Source organism: Hyaena hyaena, unplaced genomic scaffold (assembly GCF_003009895.1).
Source record: "Hyaena hyaena isolate Hyena2069 unplaced genomic scaffold, ASM300989v1 scaffold_360, whole genome shotgun sequence".
NCBI classification, from domain to species: domain Eukaryota; kingdom Metazoa; phylum Chordata; class Mammalia; order Carnivora; family Hyaenidae; genus Hyaena; species Hyaena hyaena.
The window spans coordinates 1,311,180-1,336,331 of record NW_024080993.1 but is presented as its reverse complement, the minus strand read 5'-3'; the positions used below and the strand labels follow the sequence as shown (position 1 = coordinate 1,336,331).

Here is a 25,152-nt window from a genome sequence, read left to right as displayed (position 1 = left end):
CCCCCCCCCGCTCCCTCGGCCCCCCCCCGCCTCGGCCGGGGGCCACCCCCCCCACCCGCTCCCTCGGCCCCCCTGCCTGGCGCGGCCTGGGGTCCCGGGCGAGGGAGGGCGGCTCGCTGCCCTGCGCGCGGGATCTGGACGCAGAGGCCCCCGTCTGCCCCCCATCTTCTCGGGCACGGTCCTTGCCGACACAGGGGGCGACCCGCCAGCCAAGGCCGGCCGACAGTGAGATGGGAATCGCGTCTGGAGACTGGGGCAGTGTCTGCTTACATATGTAAGATGCCTCTGGAAGAGCAGAGGCATCGCATCGGGCACATAAAGATTTTTTTGTTTTTGTTGTTGTTAGCTAATGTTTTTGTTTTTTGTTTTTTGTTTTTTTACAAATAGTTTATTGTCAAATTAGTTTCCACATAACACCCAGTGCTCATCCCCACAAGAGGCACAGGAAGATTTTAAAAGGCCTCCCGACAGGGTCATGGTGACCTATGCCTGCATGCGGTCACCACCCGTTCCTTCTGAAGCCAGAAGTCAAGGCCCGCAACGCCCCGCCGCCCCCACCGTCGCTCCACTGGACGCCGTTTCTGCCCCCACATGGGCCAAGTTGCATACTCATCCGGAGGACATCAAGAATAAGCCTACTTCCCAGAGTGTATTCTGTTGCTATTGTCGTGTGGATTCTTCTTTTGGACCAGAAAAGTTAGGAGGAGGGGAAAATATGAAGTCGAAATAAATACACTTGGTCTTTCAATATGGGGGGGAGGGGAGGATTTCTAGAGGAATCAGAGCAATTGCAAATGAAACACTAAAAAAGCCTCCCTTTTCTAGATTTTAACAAATCTTTCAGCATCTCTCCTCTCTCTCTGTCCGTCTCTCTCTAGCTGGCTTTTAAGAGCCCCCTGCAGCTGTGTCTTCACATTGAAATCCAGTCGCCTCTCATTTATTTAGGAGAACACAAAAGACAACAAGGGCCGGGCGGAGCTGGAGAAAGGGTTGGAGGGGAAGCACTTTCCTTGAATCTTGTCCAGAGACAAATTTGCATTCGAATGAAAACACTACATTGTCAACCACTTCTGGGCAGGAGGTCTGGGATCCTCCAGGCGTTCCCGGAGGAGCAGAAAGGTTTCCGAGAGCCGGCGGGTGTGAAAAGAGGGTAGGATTGTGCACGGAGAGAGAAGCTTGAGAAGGAAGGTTTTGAAGTTACGGGTGGGAACTGAGTGGGAAGGAGGAAGCCGGCAAGATGCAGGGAAGGGAGGAGAGGGCCCGAGCAGACGCCGTCCCTTGAAAGTTTCAATGCTGCCTCTCCACCCGGGTGGGAACGGCAGCTGGCAAATAACAGGCTGGGCACTTCCATCCCTCGCCCGTGCGCGCGCACACGCACCATTCCAAATTTTACCTGGTGTCAGGTTCATGGGAAGATCCGAGGGAGTTAACTGAGCAAAATCAAAATTCTCTGCTAAGGGCAGTGGGCTGAGAGGAGATAAGCAGTTGGTCAAAAGACACTGTGTGTGTATGACTGTGTGTGCATCTATATAGGATGTAAGTATTTTACATATTTCTCTATATTCTCTCCTTGACCCAACTCCGGTCAGGCTCCCCTGAACTGTCTTCTCAGCTAGACCCTGGCTGGGGGTCCTTCCTCCTTCACCACTGCTTTCTCCAGTCTTAGCAAGAATTCTGCTGAGTTAGTTTAGCCAGAGGCCCCTGCGCTCCATGCCGGGTCACCCTGCAGATTGGACCTCGTTCCTCAGCCGCCACCCCCCCCCCCCACACCCACACCTGCCTGGTGCCTTATGAGCACCGGGCTGGCCTTCAGCAAGAGCCCGGTGAGGTGGGTTTAATTCCCCCCTTCCCCCTCTTTGCTGCCCAGGGACTCCACCGTGCTCCTTGGCCATAAATCCCACTTTTCCTTGTTGAATTACAGACTGAACCCAGTTCATTACCAAGGTCTCTTTCCGTCTACTACGGTAGTGTTTCTTTTTTCCTGAATAAAATCTATCTTTACCACTTTAATTACTGTCCAGCTCTAGTTTTCCTTTAACACCACTGAGCAATTAGTTTGAATTTAACAGTAGGAGTGAAAGTAAAATATAAAATAAACTCTGTAACTTTGTTCAATAATGGGTCTCCAGCAACTAGAGAAAGGCCTGATCCATAGCACGGATATCACGGATTTGCAGCATAAAGGAAGAGTTAATAAAGTTGGTCCCAAGGCTTTGGCAATGGGGGGGAGGGGAGCGGGGTTATGTGTGGAGGATGGTGGAGAAGCTCTGTAAAACTGCTGTGTTCATCTGCGCCCCAGAGATATAGTCTAGCACCATCCAGAGTCCTGAGGATGCTGCTTGCTTCCACTTTTTCTTCCGTCTGGGTAGAAGTTCTTTTTTTTTTTTTTTTTAATGTTTTATTTATTTCTAGGAGAGAGAGAGACAGCGTGAGCAAGGGAGAATCAGAGAGAGAGGGAGTGACAGACTCTGAAACAGGCTCCAGGCTCTGAGCTGGCAGTCAGCACAGAGCCCGACGCGGGGCTCGAACCCACGAACCGCGAGATCATGACCCAAGCGAAAGTTGGACGCTCAACCGACTAAGCCACCCAGGCGCCCCCCGTCTGGGTAGAAGTTCTGAGCATGAAACATATATAGGCTGGGCTTCTCAAACCTGGCTGCATATTAGCATGGCATGGGAGTGCTTTTTTCTTTAAATCTCAATATTCATGCACTCAATCCCCAGGGGTGGGACTCAACATCAGGCTACCGGGGAGCTCCCTGCATGATTCCAGTGTGCAACCAAATATGACAACAAGTTAGCCCTAAAGCAGTGGTTTTCTGTGTGTGGTCCCTGCCTGCAGTCAGAGTCAGTGCACCTTTACTGAATCAGAACTTCTGGCGTGGGGGCCCAGGGAGCTGTTTTAACAAGTTCCAAAGGTGATTATGGGGCTCGCTAGAGTTTACAAGCCACAGATCTAGAAGAAATTCTGATTCGGGGGTCTGGCGTGAGCCTGTGAGTCTGCATTTCTAGCAATCTCCCAGGGGGAGACGGATGCTGCTGGTATGAGAACCACCATGAAGCTGCAGACAGGGACCTTCTTTCGCTTTTCTTCTGAAGCTCTCCTGGGGCCCGAGCTACATTCATCTGTGCGGAAGCCAGCTGACAAGTGGCATAAAAGCCTACGACAGGAATTTTCTCTAAACCCTTCCCACAGGAGCATAAGGAGGAGAAAGAACCCCAGAGGCTCACAGGAGAGCTCCCTGCTCAGAACAGAACAGATTCTTTGCGTTATGTCCTGGATATGTAACATTAATAACCCTATGTGATGGACTTTAATAAAGCAAATACTAAAGTATACAAATATGAGTTAAAACAATGTTATGTAGAACTCTGGGGTTTAAATGTTAGAAGGATGTGGGTAGCAGGAAAACAGTAACATACTTTGCACATGTTTAATTTTCCTTTCAATCCGTCGAAACTTCTAGTCTCTGGGGCGTTAGCTATTAAATATTATTGTCTCCAAATATTCTTTAAGTGGCCCCTGAGTCTGTAGAAGTTCTGAGAACTACCATACTAGCTCCAGATATTTTGACAGGCTATAGCAGTCAATTCGGAAATCTCTCTCTTTTTAAAAGTTTATTTATTTTGAGAGCGGGGAGGGGCAGAGAGAGAGAGAATCCCAAGCCGACTCCACACTGCCAGCTCGGAGCCCGACAGGGGGCTTGAACTCACGAACTGTGAGATCATGATCCGAGCTGAAATCAATAACTGTGAGATCATGATCTGAGCTGAAATCAATAACTGGACCCTCAACTGACTGAGCCACGCAGGTGTCCTAATTCAAAAATATTTTAAATACTGTAGGATCTTGGTGAAATTTTGCCATTTTTATGTGAAAAAAATTAAAACACAAAAAATAAAATGTTACGTGCTTTTTAAGATTGGTATTGTTCATGGTGGAAATGTTTTGTATCTGCACTGTGTGGTAGGGTAGCCACTAGACACAGGAGTCTATTGGGTACTTAAAGTCGGCATTAGATTTTAACACCTACTTAAATTTAGTTCATTTGAATTCCAATAGGCAACTGTAGGCGGTGGCCTACCTCCCTGGACTGACTACTGTATACTTCCCTTTGTGGTTTTCAGTAAATAATCCATGGGTGTTATACTCCATTCTGATGGCTGTAGAGTAATAAGGGGCTAAGAATGATTCTTTGGCTACGCAGAGAAATCTGTTTTTCAGCATTAATTGGACAAAAGCAGTAACGTTTTGGGAACTTGTTTCTACTCTTCTGTTTATGTTTGGCTCCATTATGTAATTTCTCTAGCAACTCTTAGCCAGTTAAGGATACAGGATCTGTGCCCCAGAACTAGGTTTATTACCACCCAGGTCACTGGGTTAAAATAATATAAACAGATTTCAACACACATAGAATGTTACCCACTTTACTGTCACGGAAGCTCAATTCTACCTTAAAAGTGCATTGTACTTATAATGCTATAAAACTGTAAATCCAGTTTTACATTAGGTAGAGTTACAAAACTTCATTTAAAAAAAAAAAAAAAACAGGGGTGCCTGGATGGCTCAGTTGGTTAAGCATCCATCTTCGGCTCCTCTCAGAGTCTGGAGCCTGCTTCAGATTCTGTGTCTTCCTCTCTCTCTACCCCTCCGCTGCTTTCACTGTCTCTCTCTCCCTCTCTCTCAAAAATAAATGTTAAAAAGCCCCCAAACAACAATATCAACAAAAAAACTAATGACTATTAAAACATTCTTCCCTAAGGATATTTGGAAATGAAATAAGAATTGAAATAATGTTTTTATTGATGATGAGATCCTTAAGATGACATAAAGCTTTTTACATACTTGGAGCAGATTGTGCCCTAAGACTGTCTTAGATCAATCACAGTATGGGCTTTTGAGAAGGATGATTTCTGTTGGGGTCTTCATTTTCAGCTCCTTAGAACAGACTCCAGCCAAAGGGCTACTTTATTTCTTTTCCCTACCCCTCTGAAATAGGAGACCCACCCATGTGAAGTAGAATAGTGCCAAACAGACACTCTGATTAAATAGTTTCCAATAGGCTGAGTTTGGTACATACTAAATGTCTTTCCTTTCTTGCTTCCCATTACGGAAATTCATCAAGAGAAAAGTGCAACATTATTCCACTTCCAATGGATACTTTAATGCATTATATCTCAAGTTAAAAAAAATGTAGGTAGTTTTTTTTTGTTTTTTAATGAGACATGAGCAATACATAACATTTTTCAAAGCTCTTATGGATTAGATATTTCATGTGCATAATAGTTTACATAGAAGTTTCAGATGGGTCAGATTTAGAAAATACTAGTTATGATTTGTACATTTATGTTTGTGTGTATACACTTATACACCAAGGCCTCGTGTGTAATTCTGGAGTGCACTTCTATCTATTTTATGTACGTGTTTAAGGAGAGAATGGATTTTCAAAGTGTAGTAAAAACAATACTAGGGGCGCCTGGGTGGCTTAGTCTGTTAAGCGTCCGACTTTCGCTTAGGTCATGATCTCCCGGTTCGTGGGTTCGAGCCCCGCGTCGGGTTCTGTGCTGACTGCCAGCTCAGAGCCTGGAGCCTGTTTCAGTCTGTGACTCCCTCTCTCTCTGACCCTCTCCTGCTCACGCTGTCTCTCTCTCTCTCCTAGAAATAAATAAAACATTAAAAAAAAAACAATACTAAAATAGGAATTTAGGCAATATGTACATTATTTCCAACACCCATTAACCAACAGTATTCAAGATCCACGTGTTAATTCGTTCTCTAACTCAATAAATCGTTAAGTAGCTGCTGCTATGTTCCATGTACGAATGAGGACTTTGTTCCTGAAGGCCTCTCTGCGATCCTCTCGTGTGAAATATTTTGCCTTGACATTATAGTGGAGACCTATCATTACGTGTACAGAATAATAGCATGTTAACAATTCTGACACTGTTCTTTTCGGGAAGCTTGGATCTCTGAAAATAAGGCACTCCTGGGCCAGACTGTGGCATTGGCCTCTATATACTTCCTCATCCCTTTCTACTTTATCTTCCATAAACAGATTGGGGATGGGGACAGGGGTGAAATAGGGGGAAAGTTCTCCAAACTTGGAAACTTACTTCATCCTCATTATTTGGGGATTAGGCTGTGCCCGCAAAACAACGCAAAACAAAACCCAGCTATGCTTACAGCCAGTTAAAAAAGAAACTTGACAACCTGGACAGTCTAAGGAATCTTGACTTCAAACCATGAGTAAGCAGTGTCACCGAGCAACACAACGTCTTGTAAAGCAGGCCCATGCTCTATGGGCAGTCCCCGTGAAGATGCATTTAGACCTGCCAAGTTTCTGGAATTGTCGGCGAGACCCCTAACTCTGGGTCAGGAGGAATATTTGCCCGGAAAGCCGGGCAGCCGGGCCGACGCTGTCAGGAATGGGGAGAGGGAGTCCCTGCTTCGTGGCTTCCCACAGGGAGCCCTGGCGACTTGGGATCAGCTGTCTGTTTCCCTCCTCGGCCTCGTTTATCACTTTTGTTTTCCTGGGATTGCCATCAGACTGGTGGACCTAATGACACATGGTGCAGACGTTCCTGGTTGTGGTGACCAACGAGGTCCTGGGCAAAAACAATGTCACGAGAGGCAAAGCCGGTAAGCATGTTTCAAAGGAAGGCAGATGAAACAGGGCCAGGACGCAGAAGAACAGGAACACGGGAGAGGACACTGATTTGGTGAGCAAGGGGCAGGCAGCTATTTGAGGCAAATAAGAGAATAAAAGCAATGACTGAATAACATTTGTCTGATGAGTTAAGAAGCTTGAATAGCATCTAAATACTAAAATATAGGACATGGCTTTAAGAGGACATCTTTTAAAAATTTTTTATGTTTATTTATTTGAGAGAGAGAGAGAGAGAGAGAGAGAGAGAGAGAGATGTGTATGGGGGGTGGGGGGAGAAGAGACACAGAATCCAAAGCAGGCTCCAGCTGTCAGCACAGAGCCTGACACGGGGCTCCAACTCACAAATGGTGAGATCATGACCTGAGCCAAAGTCGGACACTTAATCGACTGAACCACCCAGGCGCCCCACAAGATGACATCCTTGAAGAAATGCATTTCTAAACCATAACAACCTGGTAACACGGTTTAGAAATATTAGCCACATGCTATTGACTAAAACACCTGAGCGCATGGAGAAATTTCCTAGGGTAAGTGTGCAAGGGGCTTTAGGCCAGCACACTCATGTGCTCAGGTGGAAAAAGCCATTTACCCTCACAGCTTGGAAACGAGAAAAAATCACACCTACGGAAAGCAGTCTCATGTAGGTGTGATCGGAAATGTTCCTATAGTATGACACAATTGAAATGAAGCTACATTCCCAAATAAATTTCGTGCCCTTAAACTTACTCCCTGGGATGAAATACATCCATCCGAGCACTACTACCAATGCTCCCCCAATTTTGATAACTTCTCTTTTGAAATTAACTTTAGAAGGAGTGCCACTCTTTAAAAGAATTCCCAAGGTAGAAAAGTCTGGTGCTGTGAGAAAGGTTTGGCTTTGGAAATAGCCAAATCAAATCATCAAGAGCTTTGTCTAGGGATTCCCTTGAGGAGCACTGCTTTTGGTAAAAACTAACAGGAAACATACAGAGACAGCTTCTGGCCACAGTTCACACTGTCCCTGGAGTCCTCCCTGCTGGATGAGAAGAGAAGCGCAGGGTTTACCTGGCGGTGACCTCGTCTTAATAGCTAGAGGTGGTGCCCGGAGCAAAGTCAACATAAGTAATTGTAAAACACCAAGGAGTCTGGAAGAAATTCCTTCCTCAGAGGAGAACAACTTAATTACAAGGACCATAAGGGCTATAATCTCTGAGATAATAATGGAGAGCACACTCACTGGTTTCTTTCTGGATGAGGGTCTCACAATTATAAGAGAGAGTGAGAGAGAGGAGAGAGCGAGAGCACCTGCTCTCGCAAATCTATCACCCCTGTGACCATAGTGAGTTGGAGGCGCTAGGGAACCCGTTTTCCAAGGTTTCCCAGACACTAGTAAAAACAAGGTGGTGTAGATTTTTGCATCCTGGGTGATGGGTTTTCCTACCCTCTAAACCTCTGTTTAATAAAAAGTATGATTAGGGTCATTATCAATAAATATTCAGAAAAGTATTTCATATGGCCCTTAAAAGGCTCTTCTAGTGGAAAGAAAGTAAAGAGATAGAAAACAATGAGTTACATAAATTTACCTTAAAGAATACATAAGGAGGTATTTCGGGATGGCAACTTTTTCCAAAAAACTAAACGGGCCTTGGGAAAAACATACGGCCAAGACAAATGGTTTATTTCAGCAAGTGGTTCATTCAATATTTACTTCAAGAAGCCAATTCAAATATTTGCTTAGGAGAGGAAATGTTATAATATAACACACACACACACACCCTCCCTGCAATGAGAGATGTTTCAATCACTGAAGCCAGATTAAATAGATTTTTACTGGACACAGAAAATGGAGAGGGAAGGTTTTCAAGCAGAGCAATGAGGAAAAGATTTCCAATAGGTGGTCATCTGAAAACTATCTTAAAAGAACCACCAGTTTCCCACAAACCAGTCAAGGAAAGTAGACAAAATGACACAATTCCTCCTCTAACTGCTACGTACTGTGTATATTCTAAATACATCCCTATAATTTTGTGTTTCCCAAGGTCATGGGTGACTTTTCTCTGCATGAATGTTACCGAGCAACAACTTGGCTCATAATGAAGCAAATTAGAGTGATGTCACCCCAGCTGTATGTATGACCCTCTTGACTGAACGGTCAATAAGCAGGTGTTTATTGGGGATTTGCTTCCCCTTTGCACCACGCAGGTCTCTGTCCACTGAGCCACCATCCACAGAGCTCTCCACCCCCTCGATCTTCACGTCTTCCTGACATGAGACTATGCCACAGCTGAGAGGTGCTCCAAATTCAACGAACACCAAGCCACTGGCCCAAGTGAGGAGATGGTATATTTATAATTATGAGAGAGGCTATATGAGCACTTTTAAGACATAAAAGTCAGTGCCACGTGAAAAAAGGCGGCCACATCAAAAAGCGACGGCAATTTTGCCTCTGAGAAAGCTTACTGCTTTTCATCCACTATTGTCCAGTTTTAGTTTACAAGACTATCATACAATTCTGACTCTCCTATAGCAAGCAGGCGTTTTTCTAGGATTATAAATATGCACATACTTACTTCAGTTCTGAAGAATGGTTTTAAAATCTTTGGGGTCCAACGCTACTTTGCCAGTGCCCTTTATACAGGTATACACTTTATCTCTTGTGCATTTTGTTTCTTTGAGGTTAGAAATGTGTGGTGAGACTACGTAATGTTGGGACATGGAGAGAAACCGGCATTTTTAGAGACTCCTCAGTGTATTTCATATAATCCACAGGGAATTTTATGGGAGTGGAAAAAGACAAAGCCTGGAGGAGAGTCAGTTGCTCTATCGGCTCTCTACCCACAAACTCTGCGGTATGATTAAAAAGAGAAAGGCTGGGGTTCAAGGAGCCTGATGGACACTGGGTGAGCCCTGGGTCGGTCACTTGAGATATGGAGGTCAACTATGTGTGGTTTCTACGGGTGTGGCAAGGCCGTCTGATCGGAAGAAACAGACTCCTGTGTGACCAACTACAGGTGTTATATGTGATAGGGCAGAAATGATGCTTTCAACGCGTAAGTCATGCCGGGCTTCCGAGAGTACAAGGCAAGATCCTCACAATCGCTGGCTGGGTTTCTTATCCCTTTGAAGACTCCTGCACACCGCGTTAGTGCCCACGCTGCTCCATCAAGATGCCAGGCCACCTGGTCCGGGAGCCACTCGTTGCATTTGTTGTTCCCATGACACCCCTACATACAGCTGACTCTCTCTGCACCTTTAGGATTTTACCAATCCTCACCTTCTGCACAAGGCCCCATATACCACACCCCTCCCACACTTTGGATCCTGCTTATCCTGTTTGGCATAATTTCCTTCTCATAGAAATCATCACTTTCTAACCAATTACATAATTTACTTATTCCCTGTGTCAATGTTCTGCGTTCTCATTCATGCTGTTGCTAGAATTTAGGTTCCCTGAGGATGGGGATTCTGTCTATTTTCTTTACTACTCCATCCCAAGCACATACAACAGCACATGGCTTATGACAGGTACACAAAGCATCCAGGATGTGTTCAAGAATAGCCCACAGAGGGGGACCTGGGTGTCCCAGTTGGTTAAACTTCTGAATTCAGCTCAGGTCATGATCTCATGGTTCATGGGTTCGAGCCTTAATTCTGGCTCTGTGCTGACAGCTCAGAGCCTGAAACCTGCTTGGGAATCTGTGTCTCCCTCTCTCTCTGCCTCTCCCCTGACCTCTCTCTCTCAAAAATATTTTTTAAAAAAGAATAACCCATAGATACACAAATGTAACTGGGCCACTCATGAGAGCTACATAAAGCACAAGGTTCACTTGGAGGAGGGAGGGAGAGGCTATCTACAAAGCCTGTTTAGAGGCTGGGACATAAAGATTGAAAGGAGGGGGAAAGAATAACCATAAATTGGCTTATGTTACTTCACAGAAAGGTCCTGGGGGTAGATGGGAAGAGTCTTCCTTTCTGTGCCTCCCAGCCCCCTAAACTCACCCTAGTGCCTGAGGAGAAGGACTTCCAAGGATTGTAGTTAGAGCAACGCCAGAAAATCAATATTCTATTGCACCTTTTGTGACTCTTAGTTTTCCTGCAGACTGATATGATGGGGCAATGGAAGTCATGCATGTATTGTCAGGGTCTGGTGTATAGTCAGGTGATGATCGCTCCACAAACATTTATTCTGCTGAATAAGCCAGAGGTTTTAATTGAAATTAGAATCTTTGAACATGTATGATACTCCTTTGAAATTGCATGGTAACATGATTTATGAGCCAGACCCAAAACCATTTGCTTTACTTTAGAATTACACATATTTTTTAAGACCAAAAAAAGAGAAATGTTTTTGTGTTGATTGATTGTTGACCTTATCGACCTGGTCTGGCATCTGTTGGTGATGATTTAAATTTCCCTAACCCCTTTGGCACTTTCTAACTACAAGGTATTCTAAAAATTAATCCAGCCTTGAAGAAATGAGCTTTCACACCAGTCACAATATTGAAAAGAATATGTCACTGGGCTCTGCGAAGCCACTGGAATAGAGGGATTCTCGAGATAATCTGAACAAAGGGGATGTTATTAGAGTGGGGCATGGTGCCCCTACTTTCTAGGTATAATGCTAAAGGAAAATAAAAATACTGTTTACTTGTTCAACGCTTCTCTGACATTATGTTGGAGTCAGAGGTCATATGGGGCATTCAATAAAGCATGCCTTTCCTACTGCAGCCAGAAAAACTAAAAGTGAATCATGGCACCAAGATCCACCACTTAGTAAAATAAATAAGATTTAGATATTTGCCAACAGCCTCACTCCTGTTAATCAAGTGGATTAGAACAATCCCCTGCTTTGAGTGTTCAGATTTTTCCATCCACCCACCTGCCAGAGTAAATGAGTATGCCAGTCACTTTTGCCTCAAACTTATCACCTTGAACATGCACATTTACAGACAACTTCAAACTATAACTCTGATGACTTCAAATACATGGCTTTGATATCTTTACAGCTTTGCTACATTTTCTGATTAAATTTTAAAGCGGGCTTTTAATGTGAGGCCCCATCTTGTCATTCTGAGTTTCTACTGTTTTACTCCCGTGTTAATTACTGGATGACAGAATTAGCTCCAAGCAGAAGTCCTATAACACGGAAGCAGATAAACCACCATATTGCTTGTCTACATTTATAGACCTATTACTAGGTCCAAGCTGTTGAAATGGTCAATAATAAAAGGAAACCTATGAAACACTCCTGGCATCGCTACACTTCAACTCAGTCCAGATTCTGTGCCCAGTTTTACTATTGCTGCTGCCTTAAAATGGTGTGTGAAAATGTCTCTCAAAGTGATGACTTTGAATTTTCCCATCTTTAAATTTTTTTTAATGTTTTATTTATTTCTGAGAGAGAGTGAGAAAGAGAGAGGTAGTGTGAGCAGGGGAGGGGCAGAGGGAGAAAGAGACACAGAATCTGAAACAGGCTCCAGGCTCTGAGCCGTCAGCACAGAGCCCAACATGGGGCTCGAACCCACGAACTGTGAGATCTTGACCTGAGCCGAAGTCGGACGCTTAACTGACTAAGCCACCCAGGTGCCCCGAATTTTCCCATCTTTAAAGTGTAGATGCTAATATGGGCACATTGTAGGGATGAAATAAGAGGGTGCATGTAAAACAGATTACTTCTGCATGCTTAATAAATGGTAGCTATTAATTTTATAAGAAAGCTTTGCTTTAACAACTCATCATTATATAGCTATGTGTGAATTGTGCTTAGAAGATGCTCACAGATGACTTGATAAGTTAACTGATATTTCATTTTGTATTGACATTTCTATTTTCCATGATGCTCAGCTATGGGAATACAGATTTTCAAAAAAAAAATGATTTAGTGTTTCAACTGTAACTCAAATTACAGAGGTCTTAGGTATTTATGAAAAAGAAAGCCAAACATGAGGAATACGAGTTCAAGATACTTTTTAAAAAAAGATAGAGCTTTATTGTTTTACTACCTTTGTGTCTTAGAAGTTCTAGGCGGCTGGTAAAAGCTATCTTCATAACTTTCACAGGCTAATTTGAGTGTAAAATATCGCTCATTTCTGAATGTGGCCTCTTAGACCTAGAAGTAGATAGTCAGATATAAGGATAAAAGGGTATGTAATACACTTGCTTCCAAAGAATTCAAAATTGAGTGTATTCTAACACAATCACTGTTTCATGGTCAAAGAGGGTCAGGACAGATGAGAAGAAATATAGTTCCTTTCAAGGATGGGATGCATTTGAGGAAAAAAAGTCTATATCTAGATAATGAAATCACAGCTTCCATTTCATCTTTTATTGTTTTTAAATTTTTTTAATGTTTTTATTTACTTCTGAGAGAGAGAGAGCGAGCGAGCAAGCATGAGCAGGGGAGGGTCAGAGAGAGAGGGAGACACAGAATCTGAAACAGGCTCCAGGCTCTGAGCTGTCAGCACAGAGCCCGACGCCAGGCTCAAACCCACTAACCGTGAGATCATGACCTGAACCAAAGTCGGAGGCTTAACTGAGATCATGACCTGAGCCACGCAGGTGGCCCTCATCTTTTAATAAAATAAAATTAGATTAAGAAAATCTAATAATATTTCGTATGCTGATAACACCCAATATTTCAAACATCATATAATGTTCTTAGGCAATGAAAAAATACGGAGTATTATGTATATGTGATAAATGCATGTGTATTTGTATATATAATTTTTTCAAATAAATTGAAAACCACTGTTAGATATTCCCTCACATATCATTGCACCTTTCTTTAAGGGAAATGGAACAGACCAGTACGTTTAAAGAACAGTGACCCTGGGGCGCCCAGGTGGGTCAGTCGGTTAAAGGTCCGACTTCGGATCCAGTCATGATCTCGCTGTCTGTGAGTTTGAGCCCTGCGTTGGGCTCTGGGCTGGCATCTCAGAGCCTGGAGCCTGCTTTGGATTCTGTCTCTCTCTCTCTCTCTCTCTGTACCCCTCCCCTGCTCATGTCCTGTCTGTCTCTCTTTCTCTCTCAAAAATAAACATTTAAAAAGTGAAAGAACAGTGATCCTGTATCTGGGAGACAGAATCGCTCCAGGGCTAGTGTCTGTGTGTGTGACCCAGACCCTGACTTGAGAGTCCATCCCTCTCAAGCACCGCACACCCCATCTCTCCATCCAAATGGATGCATTGCCTGAACAAGGGTCATACACGAGAGGGCAGCCGGCCAGTCTTCTCAGTGGAACGTTCTATTTACCACTCCCTTTGATTTTTCACATATCCCTTTCAAATATCTCTTTGATATTTCACATATCCTATAGCTTGATTGTTCAAATATCCCTTTGATATTTCACATATCTTATAGCTTGACATCACAAGAAGGTAAAAGTCACAAAGCCACTGATGGACAAGAGTGTTGCCTGGAGGAGGTAATCATATTTTTCATATATTGTCAGGGCAATAATTTAATAATTGAAATGCACTGAGACCTTTCAGATTATGCTTCACTATGTCCGTGTCACCAAAAATAAGCATCACACAGTGACTGTACCTTTCTGGCTCGCCTTCCCTCCTACCTGTATGTCTGCAGACATTTCTTGGGAGTATGGGGATGGCTAGGGGCTGCTGATAAAAGATAAAGATGGCCCTGCCCTCAATTTCCTTTCAGTTTAGGTGGAAAGATCCACGGACGGGTAGTAACAATACCCTGATACCAGAGGTGGATGGATTTGGTCGTTAGAGGAGCCCATGATGGGTGGCGCGGCTGGGGAATGGTTCGTGGCAGGGGTGCTGTGCATTAGTGCAGAAAGGATGAAATCAGGCTCATCAGCTTAAAGGGGTACTTTTAAGGTTGCCAGCTCTTCATCCCAGGAGTAAAAATGCAGAGATTAAAATAAGTTTTAAGGTAGCTTACAACAAGATCGCCCTCCAATCAATACATTAATTCCAGTGGGCTGATCAACTAGAGCCTGCACCCCCAAATTAACATGTAAATAACCTGTACATATTGCTTGAAAAAAAAAATTCAGGTGAGTAGCTAGTTCTTTTTGCCAAGAGCTGATCTTAGCTGCACCTGATCAATTTGTGCTGCGAAACGATAGGAGTAAGTTTGCGGCGTCAAAGAAACAATTGCAGGCACATTTCAAAATCAGACTTGACAAAGTGTAGCCACTCCTAAACCAATCACAGTTATCTTCGGAAGAGTTCTGTATACTTGATTACGCATTAATACTATGTTCCTTGATACGATTACGCCCAAGGAATAATTTCATGCTTTTTTTTTTTCTTTTGGGAGAAAAAATTGGTTCCAGGTGCACTCACAAACTCAAGAGTGTCTGTCATATTTATACCCCGTATAGACGCAGAAATAGTAACTATATACACAGTCACGTAGATGCGCCTCTACAAAGTCAACAGAGCCTGAGTGCTTCACAGACATTCCCCAAGATAGAATCTACAGTTCAGTGTTACTTGATAATCGTATTTTATTATTCATTTCCTTCACTCACAGCCCTGAAGGCATCTTTCTGTACTTTCCTAAGTCACGGGCATGCCTGAGACGGGGAGGAGGGAACACCGTGGTCAGCTCACAGCTCTGCGCCTCACCTGTTCCCCCATGGACCGGACCGATACAGCAGGGGTCCCCGTTCCCACACGTACCTGGCTGAAGGCGTGGCCCGCACCTGCACCACGGGCCTGCGCACCTCGGGCCGGGAGCTGCTGCGAAGGGGCTGTCTCACCCAGGGCCAGGGTCTGGTTGCTATGGTAGCCAGCAGGATACTGGAAGGGCCCTTCAGGTTTGGAATTGAGCTGAAGTGCACTCTGGGAGAGCAGGCTGGGCCCTGCATTGAAAGTCATTTAGAGCAGTAAGTGACAGCCTCAGTGAAGCAGAAATGACATGTATTATTTATTGAGAGTAGCCTAGAATTATCACACGCACACGATTCCAGCCATCGATGCTTTGAATTCTGAGAACTAAAATGACCGTATAATTTGACTCCAGCTCTTAAATGAGATTTTTCTTTTTTGGCGGTTTAAAAGTTCTCCAAAGAGTAGGTTTTCTTTCTTTCTTTCTTTCTTTTTTCTTTTTTTTCATGATCTCATCCTGACCTACATAGAGACATTTCTTATGAGACAAATTAGTTAATCAAGGAGTTATTTTTGGATTACATAATATCAGAAACATTTGAAATGATTTAAAAGTCTACCTTTTGGCTCCTGTTAATTGTGTTAATATAATTCTCTCTCCTACTTAATTATCAGGATGCTGAAACACTCGAAACCTTCTGAGCAGTGGCAAATTGTGCTGTATAAACAGTGATGTAATACCTCAATGCCTGAAGGGTAGACAGTGTTTAAAATATTAATAGATCTTCAAACAATGTAGAATTCACCCTGATCTCACAGGATAACCATCACAGCCGCCTGCCCAACAATGAGAAGATAGTGTTCAAATTGGTGTTGCCAATGTGGCTGATATTACAAGTGAGGCGGATATGACAATCCGCTCCTGGCCTTCTGCTCCCGTTGGGTAGGAAACTGTGCTTCATTGCCTTCCGTTCTATTCCAACGGGCTCCTTGCGAGAGTTTGGCTACTTTCTTTTTAAGCAAATTTCCTTAATCAAATGTTTTCCCGACTCGCTTTGGGAGTTAAAAGGAGTATACAGAGTATAAGCACATTTGCCATTTCCCGTTGGGCATGGCTGAGAAGGGGTTGGGGTGAGCAGAGCGAGCTGGGTGGGGAGGACTTGGCAGTACAGGTCTTCTCGTGCTATCTTCACCATAGCACAAAGGCTCTCCCTTTTTCCGAGAGTGTAATTATATACACACTGACTCTGCTATAATCATCATCCCATCCTTAATCTCCCTCTTTGGCTGTTTTACACAATAGTATCGTTGCTAATAAATGTGGGCAAAGTTCAAGTTCCTTACTTCTCTCTTTTCAGAATTATAACATGGCTTCGTCTTTCGAATGAAACCGCAGATTTGACACCCCATAGGCCTTTTCTTTTTCTTTTTTTTTTTTGTAGAAAAGTAATGCACATTTGTCAAAAAGCATCAGTTCCTATGTTTGCCATTTAAGAATTTCTTCCACCTCCCCTCTAAGTCTTTGATGAGACTTCTAAACAATGCACCTGTGCCTTCTCATCATTGAATATTGAATAATAAGCCGATTCACTAATACAGGTAAGACTGGGGTATTTTGAAATCTGGAAAAAAAGTCAAGCGAGGATATAAAAATGTTCCCATCCAGTCCCAATTTCATCATGAAGGGCATAACAAAAGTACAATTGTAATCCTTTTTTTTTGGTAATTTAGAGAATAGAGTCCCAAACAAACAGTATATACCAGATGGTGAAGTTTGCAATAGGCTGCAAAAAAAATCGTTTAATCCATACTGATGGTATTATAGGCCTAATCACCAGAAATACGATGTCCTACAGGGAGTGTAGTCAGAGTTTCATTGTGGATGCCAGGAACATACTGTCCCCACTGCTGCTGTGGAAACTTCGAGGCACACAGACAGTCAAGAGGCCCAGGTGAGGGGCGATCTGAGATAGGAAAGAGTCCTTGGAAGAAAGAAGAGCCGGGGTGAAGGGGGCAGAGGGGACAAAAATGCAAGGAGGAGGAAGAAGAGGGAGATACCGGGGGACAGTTACAAACTGTGGCTAAAGGCAATCCCCTTGGTCGCCACCTTACTGAAGATCACAGCTCAGTGGAGGAGAGTGAGCTATGATGACAGAGGCAAGGCCCTTTAAGATAAGCGGTCACCATTCTACTTGACAATGGGTGGCTTCCCAGGAGACCTCCTTTGGTTACTTCTCTCTACCCTGAGGTAATGGCTTCTCCTGGTCACACCCCCTCCCTCATCGTGGTGAATCTCCAGGGAGGTAAATGTGGAAACACAACAATGCACAGACCTTTGGAAACTTCAGTAAAAGTGAAAGAAAACAAAATACAATCTTTACTTTCATGTACATAGTGAAACAGAATCTATAAAGCATGAGAACTTTGTGTGTCCCGGTTATTAGCCTTTGAGGACCATTGCATGACTTTGCTCTGATGAACTTTCCTGCCTATGTAGATAGCAAGTGAAACAATTGTGTAAATTCTGAATAGACTCGTAAAATCATCGGCAGAAACCTACAAATGCCTTCCATGCAGGGTCTTAAAGGGAGCAATTTAAAGTCCCTTGGCAAAGGAATTTCAGTTAAAAATGTGATTTATGTGCTCCTGGAATATATAACATGAAATAATCAGATCTGCTCATCTTTTATAGAATCCGTCATATACTTGATCAATACTCAACGAAAACAAACCGAGAGTCTCCATCTCATTACTTTGTTCACACATCGTAAGCATGAAACCTAGATGCGCTCTGACAAAGGTAATTGCAACAATGAGCAATGTATCATAATATTACGGCGCTGACATATCACCTAGCAAGGACAAAACAGGACAATAGCTGAAACACTATGTGCCTTTTAGAATGATTTTCCTTTGCTCACTAGGTTTCAAATGAGCAGCATTTATTCATTCCAATTTTAGACAGCAAAGCTACATGAGAATATGAAAAAGGTGAAAATTATAGGATAATCCTTAATTACTTTATAATGGAAGTAAAATTTACATAGAACTAACTTTTGATTAGCTTTATTAACATTAGTGTGCGTTGAGGTAGAAAATACAAATTTTCCAGGGATTTCGAAAGCATTTATAGTTCTGGGCTTTGAATTATGATTTCTCTTTTCCATAGAACTTTCTCCTTCATCAAGTCTTGGCTAGAGGTTTAGGCTACAGGTAGTATTAGACCACAGTCTTGAGGATAGGAAGCATGTCTGCTGGGGGATAAGGAAGATGTGAGAAGATTTCTTAGGGTTGGGGGGGGGTGGGACGAGACAGGGCTCTAAAATTCCACCTAGGGAAATAGAATGTTGCTTTCAGTGCAATCGATTGTTCCAGAAGAAATCAAAACTATGAGCAACAGTGGATCACCATGTCTTATTAGGTCACAGAGAGTGACAACTACCCTCTGGTATGGGAAGCACACTCCCAGGGCATTGACTGTGACTTCTTTGACCCTTCTGTACCTTCCCCATCGTGGGACAGTCCTCATAGCTGAGCCCAGGGGTCTGCTGAATACGACTCAGTCCTGGGGGACTGGGAAGAGGAGGTGAAATCTTTGGTAAATAGATAAAGTTCAAGATAATATGTGTCCTTGATCTGATCAAGACACAGGGTCCAATTGGACAGAGAGGAGAAATTCCAAGGGAACTACAGAACTGAGAGACACAAAACTTGCCATTGGCCCTAGAAAGATACCTGACACAATGCATCTTGAATATAATACTAGCATCTCAATAATTTCTCAGTGTGTTTTCAAATACATGAATTGACTAGAGATCACATAGGAATCTGTGAAGACAATCGTCCTTGAGTCTTCTTAGTTATTCTCAGAAATGCAAACAGGTGTGGAGAGGCTGAGGGGTTGGTCAGCCAGGGTCATGCACTTGGTAAAACGAAGATGAGAATCAGATCCCCACCTTCTATCCTCAAGTCCAGGAGCAGGTGTTGTTTAGTATCCAAGCAGCATTAAGTCCTATACACAGTCCAATATTTTAAGGTAGAAAAATTCTTCCCGAAAGAGAAGCCGATTTGTTTGCAGGAGAAATCTCTATGCCTCGGACTGTGGTACGCCCCCAAAGAACCTCTCCTTAGGGACTCTGGGCATCAGTGAGGCAGAGATCAGCCTCCGCAGGTAGAAAGCTTGTAAGGCTAATTTTGTATATAAAAATTCAGACTCATAGGTAGTATTAACACATATACTGTAATATATAGTCTGCTTCTTCTTAACTGGGCTAGAAATTCTAGAGTTTTCATGATTTATATGCACTTGTTCTGCACAGGTTTTAAAGAGACTTCTGGAATTGTTTTCTCACCTGCTCTAGCTAAATATCGATCTCAGAAAATAGTAAACCTTAATTCAGCTACATACTTTGCAACACAGAAAAGGCCAGAGACCTAGGGTGTGGCATCCCTAATTCATTATGTAGGTCACAGTCATGCCAGCGGGGTGGGTTGAAAAGAACCCAGGACTAGAACTCTGTAATCTCCATGTTTTTAAAAGCAGAGATGATGATGAGGAGACTGATGTGTCAGTAATAGAAGCTAACCTTTACTGAGGGCTTTCTAGGTTCTGGGGGCGGTCCAGAGCAGCCGGCATCAGGTAGCTGACCAAGTCTTCACAAGGAGCCAGTCGGGAAGGCACCACCCTCTTGTTTATATCAATAGAACTGAAAGGGACACTGAGACCAGCCAGGGCCACGTACAGGTGAGGCATCTGGCTTCAGAGAGTGTGTTCTTAACCACACTCCGTTACTCTGTCTCTATAAATTTTAATCTCGGCAAATTTGAGCACCTAATGAAATGATGGATGGGAAAATGTTTGCACAAATACAAACTGCTTCTCAAATGTCGGCTTTTAGTATTATTATCTAATTACATAGCCGCATGGTCTGATAATAACAAAACCTTGATTGGGATTTGTTTGTCCCGAAAATCTTATTAGAGTACTATGTCATATACCCCTTAATGTTTTCCTTCGATACCTCATGAGCTTTCTTTACAAATGAGACATTCAAGGCATAGATCATTAAAATGTCCTGCTTAAAATAAAAAACAAAAAACAAAAAACCCAAACACCACCTAGTTGTCAGAGCCAAGAGATGAGAAAGCAAATGTTCTCTCTGTCCCTTCAGCTTAAAGTTCCTTTCTCGGTCAATATCAAAACTCATCATCCTTAAAGTGATGTTTGAATGCCTCCTCCTCCTTGCAGCCTGCCTTGATGCCTGATGGCTCAGAGAGAATTCGCCTTACCCCTACTGGGTTGCTTTAACCCTCTGAGCAGCCCAGACTCTGAGAAAATTTTAATTATTTGACATAGAGATTTGTAGAGTATTACACAGCAACAAGTTCTCCAGAAGGACGGTAACAGGATGGAAGCAGAATTCTGAACTTTTTTCTTAAGTTTAGCTATTTTGAGAGCGAGAGACAGAGAGCACGAACAAGAGGGTCTCAAGTTGGCTCTACAATGTCAGCACAGAGTTCAAAGCAGGGCTCAATCCCATGAACCTCAAGATCATGAAATGAGCCGAACCCAAGAGGTGGACGCTTCATGGACTGAGCCATCAGGTGCCCCAGAATTCTGAACGTTTACGCTGAAGGCAGCAGAACATGGTTTAGAATCAGGAGTGACTAGGACCAGAAATTCCCTGCAGTGCAGAGAAAGGAAACCCGCTGTAATTGAGGAAATCTTAAGTGGTGGCCAGTTTAGGAAGGGAGAGAAAGGGGTGCAGTTGAGAGATGTTGTAAAAGAAAAGTTTATGGGGACTCAGTGATTAAGTGGGCGGGAGTGAAGGGGAGACAAAGTGACTCCGCCTTCTAGCTGATTGCGAACACACCGCAGCGGGTGCCTGGGAGGTTCCCACAGTGCCTAGTAAGTCTTTCCAGAAAAGCAAGCAGACAGTACCGCGCTGTCATAATCATGCATGCACCTTCTATATCTATAAGTTTTAAGGTGATTTACTGGAGTTGCTAATTCTGATCTGCTTTAGTTGAGCTCCTGTCCCAGAACACAACGAACACTCACAAATGAGTGTGGGAAAGCAGACATTCCCAAGGATGTGGTCTTCCCAAGCGGTGAAATTAGTGTGTGTGTGTGTGTGTGTGTGTGTGTGTGTGTGTGTGTGTGTTTTACGGAAGGATGGGCTTGATTTTTAAACAGAGCAGAAGGAGATGATTTATGTAGTTAGAAAGGGACTCTGAGGTTGATTTTAATACTGGCTCAAATATAACCTGACAAACTTAATCTTCCTAGGTCTTACATAACTTCCAAGATCAAAGTTTGATTGTACATGTGACCCTTTGGGACAGAGATGTAGCTACCAAAGTCATCAACAGTGGAAGCAGAAGCCGCAAGAATGACAGGGGTTTCTAGGGGCGCCTGGGTGGCTCAACGGGTTAAGCATCTAACTCTTGATTTCAGCTCAGGTTGTAATCTCATGGTTTCTGAGATCAAGCCCCAGGTTGGGCTCTGTGCTGACAGCATGGAGCCTACTTGGGATTCTCTCTCTCCCTCTCTCTGCCTCTTCCCTGCTCTCTGTCTCAAAATAAATAAATACACTTAGGGGGAAAAAAAAAGTACAGGTTTCTAAGGGGTAATTAAGTTATCGATTTAATTACAAAGGATCATTTTTACCATTAAAATAAAGTGTTCCTAACAAGAATTCACTAAAATAAACTACTAGAAGTAGGCAATGCCTCAGACAGGCATTCCATGAATATTCTGTTGAGGCTGTTATTTCAGGATTATCAAAGGAATCATTAATATGCCAACCGAAGACAGACCCTTTCAGGACTGGACACCTGACTGTGGCACCTTTGTTTAGATTCACATTTGTCAGGAAGTTTAGAAACAGTTACTCTTAGGCTAAACTGATTCTGTCAAAATGATATAAAAACGTATCTTTATGTAGATCATAAAGAATTATGCCAACAAGATTCACATACATCCATAACGGACAGAATTTGCATTCATTTCCACCCTCTCATTCTCCAGTCTTTCTGGAAGGTTAAGAATGATTTGAAGGTTAAGTGTTATTGTACTTTAAATGGGCGTACACTTTCAGAGCCACGCTGCATAAAGAGAAGATCTTTCTTTGTAAAAAAAAATGTTGCATAAGAATAAAGGAAATAGTTGGTGGAAATCATATACACATACACAAACGGGCTGTTATAAATCACAAAATCAGTAAGAAGTTGTCAATTATTTGTAAGATTATCAAATTGATTTTAATAAGCTCATAGCACTTTGGTTTTATCTAATGCAAGTTAACTTTATAAGTATTGACTTTTATTTAAGTTGAAATACTAATCAGTTTCATTTATAGTGACTATTTCCTCTTTATGAGTTTTGGAAAACTTGTCAGTTTAAACTTACTTGGAATAGAGGTGGCTAGAAGTGGAAAACTAGTTACTTTCCTCTAATCTTCACTAGTAACTTTAAAAGCTCATATGTAGAAGTTTCACTGAAGATTTTCCCTGAAAATGGTAATTAAGCCTATCCGCTATTCCTAGAATTAACCAAAGAAAAAAAGCTCAAGAGGGTGTTATTTAAGGAAGCTCCAAGTGATGGGGAATTATTCCAAGGACAGTGTTTCTATACTTCCTTTTTAAGTCTTTCTGCAGAATGTCAATTTTGTCTGGTCAGCTGTTTTCAATGTGTGATGCTCTAGGTGAAAATTAAAACTAGTGGTCCCAGGATGAGAGAAGTACTCATTTAGTTTTTAAACTGATTTAGAGTCAACCAATGCTATTGGCTTAATCAATAGGCTTTTTCAAGTTTTCCTATTGTACATGGATAAATAGAAGGTAGGTAATGTACTCACACTTATGCAATAACTCACTTAGTTTCTTTACAGCTGTATCCAACAGACGGAAATGAACAAAGTGACATTTACCACAAAATGGACTTCAAATGTGTAACTTTCGTTTAAAATGTATTGCTCAAGAATTTTATTATGCATGGGACTTTACACGATATTATAGTCACAGAACAGTATTTTTTTTATAGCTCATTACAATTTCCAACTATTTCCTTATAAAGTTTTATCTTCAGATTATTTACCATTTAAAAAACTTAATGGGGCACACAGAGGAAAAGCATTATATATATTTCTTCATAAGTTAATTGCCTAAAGATAATAGAGCCATATTTCTTATTATCAAGAATCGTGAAAGGGAATAGAAAATTAATGGAAATCAGTTTACAAGAAAATGAAATTTAAAACCTAAATCCTGAAAACACTGTAATGTATTTATGGAGTATACTAACTTAAAGGACGAGTGTTTGATTTGCCACAAATCACAGACTTTCCCTTAGAAATCTGCACGGCTTAGCTGTGCATTCTGTTCAGGTCCCTAATCCGGTATCTTCTCCCGAAAGAGGTCTTCCTGTCCCTTTGATCATTCTTCCAAAATTAGAGCAGTTCTCATAATCCTTTCATGTTTTTTAAAACTCACTGAGGACCACAAATAGCTTTATTTATACAGGTGACATAGCATGCTATTTATTGTAGACAGCAATGACCCCATCATGCACCAGACAGCCTCTGGAAAGCTCTTGTGACTCTGCCCCAGTGAGACGCCCTCCCCCTCACTGGGTGAGAATGAGCCTGGAAAAGCAAACACCATTGTAGGAGTTTTGAGTTTTGTGAAAGCTGGGGCAGCCCCCCTGAAAGGGTCTCAGGACCCCCCATGATTTCCAAACACTTCGAGAACCCTGTTCTACTCCACGTCTTTTTTTTTTTTTTAGCTTGTAGCAATTATCTACTTGACCTTATAGTAAGTATTCAGATTACTTCAGTCTTTTCTGACTAGCATGTAAATGCCACAAGAGCAGAGACTCTCTGGGCCGCCTTTAATACGTATTTAATGCATATGTTAAAAAAAAATGAATGACTGTCACCTGTGCCCATCGTGAGACACTAAAACCCACATGTCACGGTTTGATTATCTCAGGTGCTATTGCAGTGGCTTACTGTTTGGTTGGGGGCACTTTTAGTGTTTTAACTTCTGGGGGAGTCCCACAAGACGGCTCCACAAGGTATTACAAGAACGCCCCTTCTCTCATGGTCTCCTGAGAAAAATTTTTTGTTTGTTCTGATTTTCTCATCAGAGCTCTCAGCCTCTCTAACTTTTCTTATACTCATGCCAGTTCTGATACTTTCCTTCCTTTCACTGGCTTTTGTTTGATATTCATATTTATGTTTTGGATACTTTGACAACTTCAAAATACAATTTTATTTTTATTAAAAGTTCCCATCAGGCTTTAAACTCTGTGCTTGACCCCAGGGCACCCTACTAACACAGCTGAGAATGAGGGTTTTAAGGAGAAATTATATCATGTTCTCCTTTGCTTTGGGAATGGAAAAGGAGCCTGGGTACTGTATGCCTTTGTTTATCCCTTTGATTCCTATGTTTGCATCTTTGGAAAAGGTACAACATGTCTCTTAAGTATCCATGTGATAGAAGGAAATCAAAGAAATACAAATTGAACATTGGTTGCAGACCAGATAGAGGTAGCATCTGGCAGGGAAATGAATTACAGCTTCTAGGAGGATATTACAATGTCCTGGGTGCCACCTAGGTGTTTCCCTTTGACTCTTGCTCATACCCCCCATTTCTGCCACTGTTAACTTCCCACTGGCCCCACAGCACCAAAGGCAGTTGGGGGAATGGAAGGGAGTGAATTTTGAAAGGAGACAAACGGGTGCATGTAGTATTTAAAGATAATTTTAGACTTGGAACCATGACAAACTTCTGGAAAGACGACTGTCATTTGCATTTCAAAAATCAAAGGCAAAGATGAAGTGATTTCAACAGGAAGTGAACAATCTAAGGAGGATCTCAACTAACTTGAATAAATGCATTTCCAGGGAAAGATCTCTAGT

At 42.5% G+C, this 25,152-nt stretch overlaps 1 protein-coding gene across 1 annotated transcript in view; it reads right to left on the bottom strand.

The window, feature by feature from the left end:
• Positions 1-25,152, bottom strand: part of CTNND2 (catenin delta 2) — a 935,777-nt gene that overhangs the window by 399,247 nt on the left and 511,378 nt on the right. The window contains exons 6-9 of the mRNA XM_039250112.1: positions 15,248-15,483; positions 2,946-3,186; positions 1,394-1,453; positions 56-285 (exon numbers count right to left, since the gene is read on the bottom strand). Of these exons, the coding sequence (XP_039106043.1) occupies positions 56-285; positions 1,394-1,453; positions 2,946-3,186; positions 15,248-15,483 (767 nt within the window). The remainder of the gene's footprint in view (positions 1-55; positions 286-1,393; positions 1,454-2,945; positions 3,187-15,247; positions 15,484-25,152) is intronic.